Source organism: Propithecus coquereli, unplaced genomic scaffold, assembly GCF_000956105.1.
Source record: "Propithecus coquereli isolate 6110/MARCELLA unplaced genomic scaffold, Pcoq_1.0 Scaffold70, whole genome shotgun sequence".
NCBI lineage: Eukaryota > Metazoa > Chordata > Mammalia > Primates > Indriidae > Propithecus > Propithecus coquereli.
The window spans coordinates 1,340,844-1,344,332 of NW_012153063.1; the positions used below are offsets into that span (position 1 = coordinate 1,340,844).

The window sequence follows — 3,489 nt, forward strand, 5'->3', positions numbered from 1 at the left end:
TTACCAGAATTAAGTACTTACTGTAATCAAATTTAGATTTTTTTGATCTTTATTATTATTAATTTTAGTATGCTTTACAATAAGTCAAGTAATATTGGTAGGATATTTCTAATGAAAATTCATGTTATCTCTCAAGTAATAAATGAATAGCAAAATTCATAATTATTATGTCTTTTATGTAATTTATTAAGAAGGTTCTTTTTTATAACTAGTTTTCTGATTATAAAACCCACAGTTACATTATAGGAAATGTGGAAAAGCAAAATAAATGAAAGCAAAATACTTAACTAAGTAATTATCTGTTATCCTATCCTCCAAAGATAACTTCTCTTTACCTTTAAGTGTATGTATACTCTTCTAGTTTTCAGAGATATATTCCAATATTTTTAAAATAAATTGGATCATTATTTTGTAATATAATTTTAAGACAATAATGTATCTCTCTAAACCTTAATATCTTTAATTGTAAAATAAAGATAAAAATCAACGGTATGGGGTTTTTGTGAGGAATGACTTGGATAATATATACATTAACAGGGCCTGGCACATACCGTGCACTCAGTAATGGAGGCTAATAACAGTAATGGTAATGGTAACAAGATATTCCTAAAAGTATAATTTCTAGGGGAAAGGATATGAATATTTTCAAGGTTGTCGATAGATGTTGCTATCTCTCAGACTGGGCTACCAATTTCCTCCCACCAGCAACATGTGAGAGTGCTTTTTGCCTTGCAACTGTAATAAACTATGGATATCACAATTTTTAAACCTTTGCCAATCTCATGGCAAAAATTGGTGCTTCATTTTTAAAAATTTGCATTTTGAAGGATCATTAAAGTGTTTAGCATTTTTTTCAATTGTTTATTGACCTTTTGTGTTTCTTTCTTTGTGAATTTCTAATTCATGGCTTTGAAGAAAGCTAAGGTTTAAGAATATCTAAAAATTAAACTATGCTTTTATCTAAACTGAGATCATTGGATGATGCTCTATCTTATTTAAAATTGAAATTTCTGTAAGACATATTTTCACTTTTCATAGCTAAAAGATTGACACATAAATATTCCCATTTTAGGATGGACATTAGAGAAAGTTCTAACACTGTTGCATAGAGGCTTGTTCGCATCTCGCTTTCTGATTTCCTACAATTGTTTTTGTTTCAGAAAAACACAGGTCGACCACATATAATCCAGAAAACCTTGGCGGGACAATATTCTAAGCAAGTGAAGAATCTCAGTATGTTTTAATTAAAATGGCTATTGTATTTTATGTAGTGGGAGCTGTAACTAATGGAACTTGGTAAACATGCAAGCTGTTGGGAAGTGAAATTGGTCTGAGATTGGGGTGAGCAGTGGCGTGGGCATTGGAGTAAACTGTGGCTGTCACGTAATGAGGCGTGAAGAATCGTTTCCGATGGAAAGACCAAAACTTGAAGCCCAGGAGTAAAGCTGTCTTGGGAACCAGAGAATGTGGCCAGATTTAGTAGAGTGATTTATAGTGAGGTTCATCCTTAAATTGTCCTGGCAATTTGCTGCTCCTTAGCCAACTTGGATGGCCTCCTTCCTCTGCTCTGCTCCTGGGGCATCTTAAGTAGGCTAATACTGGCAAAAGCTTCTTAGGGATTGTTGGGGTATGTGATGTTGTTTCTGTATATTAATGTCAAAAGTCTTTAATAATTTATGCAAAAGCTTATGCCATACATTATTTTTCATTCTAAAATGAATTAAACATAGTGGAATTCTCTCAGATTTTCAGTTGTTGTCAGGTGGTTGCTGGTTAAATATGCATCCTCTAATGAATCTTGAACAGCTCATTATGTTTTCATGATGTTTGGAAGAAAAGTACGTGTTCGAACTATCTTTGTGACCATGAGAGTGTGAAGTGTTTATTGGTCAGTGTACCTTTTGTTTTTGCCTTCAGTTATCTTGATTTTAAGATGACATATATTATCAATGCCAGTATTCTTTCAGAGAATATTTTAAAAACATAGTCCACTGAAATATAGTCAAGCATAAATTTTGGTGTTCGTTTTCTTTCACACAGCTGTGGAAGGTGGCGAGCAGTGGCCATTGCTGTCTGAATTACAGTGGCTGAAAAGAAGGAAGAGAGCGGTGACTGTGAGTGGGCCCTTGAGCTTTGGGTGGGGCTGTTTTACTCAGTTGTGTGCCTGTCATCACACCGTATCTAAGTATACCCCAAACAGTTTAGATTTGGGGGACTTTTGCTTAAAAACAAAAAAAACCTATGATTTGACCTCAAACCTCATCAATACACTGCTTTTTATTCATCTCTCTCTATTAGTGATTCAAACTAAAGAACCCTGATGTCGTGTAAAGAGTGTATTGTCTTAGCTCTATTTTCAAAATGTTTTCTTATGAAAATTTCAGTGTATTTTTTTTTCTATTTAAAGTACAGTAGGCTTTTTTACCCCCGCCGGCATGGCTTATATAACATCATATAAAATGTTTCTGTTAATAACAACAACAAAAAAAAAGTAGGGAGAGGAGTCAGGTTTTGAATTGTTAGCTAATCATGGTTATTTTTATTTCTTTCAATTTAAAAACTCTGTTACACCAAACTTTGAAGCTAGATGTAGTTTTCAGAAGGGAATGAATTTATTTGACCATTAGCGATATGACAGTTACTAAATATAAATCTCGTAATTATATAATCAACTACTATGATATACCTCCCATGTATTGATAAATGTATAGGGGCTTTATAACTGAAATTATGTTTCTAGTCTTTTTCATAATAGATTAAGAAGCTGTAATGATGGGGACTGTTTAATAATTACATGGTGAATGCTATGTAACTGAGAATTAATTCTACAGCTTATGGATTACATAGTAATTTACTAGATAACTTAATGAGTAATTATAGTGGAAACTGCACATTTTAGATAATGTTTTGCTGAATGTATTTTTTTGTGTGTGTGAAAAAATTAGGCTACCAACCATCAAAAATTTAGGTCCAGGTTAAATCATCCTCTCTTTTACGAGTTTCTTATTATGGTGATTGTGGATACATTTTTGGTGGGGGGATACTTAGAGATCTCTTTTTGCTTACTCTGGAAGATGTGCTTGATAATAATAAGTTTTATATAGGATGCTGTTCTTTTACTACAGTCCACCCCTATCAAATATAAACTGTTCAATGGCTGTGTGTGTGAGGAAGAGCCACCATTATTAATTTTCTAACTGTTAAAAAAAGTAAAAGTCCAAATGAGGGCTAAAATACTCTTAAAGGATTATCTAGTAACAGTTAAAATTTAGAAGACTTTAGGATGTAATAATTGGCAATGCTGGTTCATTTGAGTTGTGTTGTTAAGAATTGGTACATTATTTTTAGAATTTCACTCCAGTGAGTCAATGTTTCTATCTGACTACACCTGTTTCAGATATACCGGAAGTAATTATAGTTTATGCTGTTCTTATGTAAATGAGTTTTATGTAGATTTTAATTGAAATTTTTGGTAAATATGAATATTTT

The 3,489-nt window shown here is 32.5% G+C and overlaps 1 protein-coding gene across 1 annotated transcript in view; it reads left to right on the top strand.

Annotated features, from left to right (window-relative positions):
- ADAM23 (ADAM metallopeptidase domain 23) overlaps positions 1-3,489 on the top strand; it is a 164,288-nt gene that overhangs the window by 105,641 nt on the left and 55,158 nt on the right. Inside the window, exons 7-8 of the mRNA XM_012661203.1 lie at positions 1,161-1,233; positions 2,041-2,114. Coding sequence (XP_012516657.1) covers positions 1,161-1,233; positions 2,041-2,114 — 147 coding nt within the window. The remainder of the gene's footprint in view (positions 1-1,160; positions 1,234-2,040; positions 2,115-3,489) is intronic.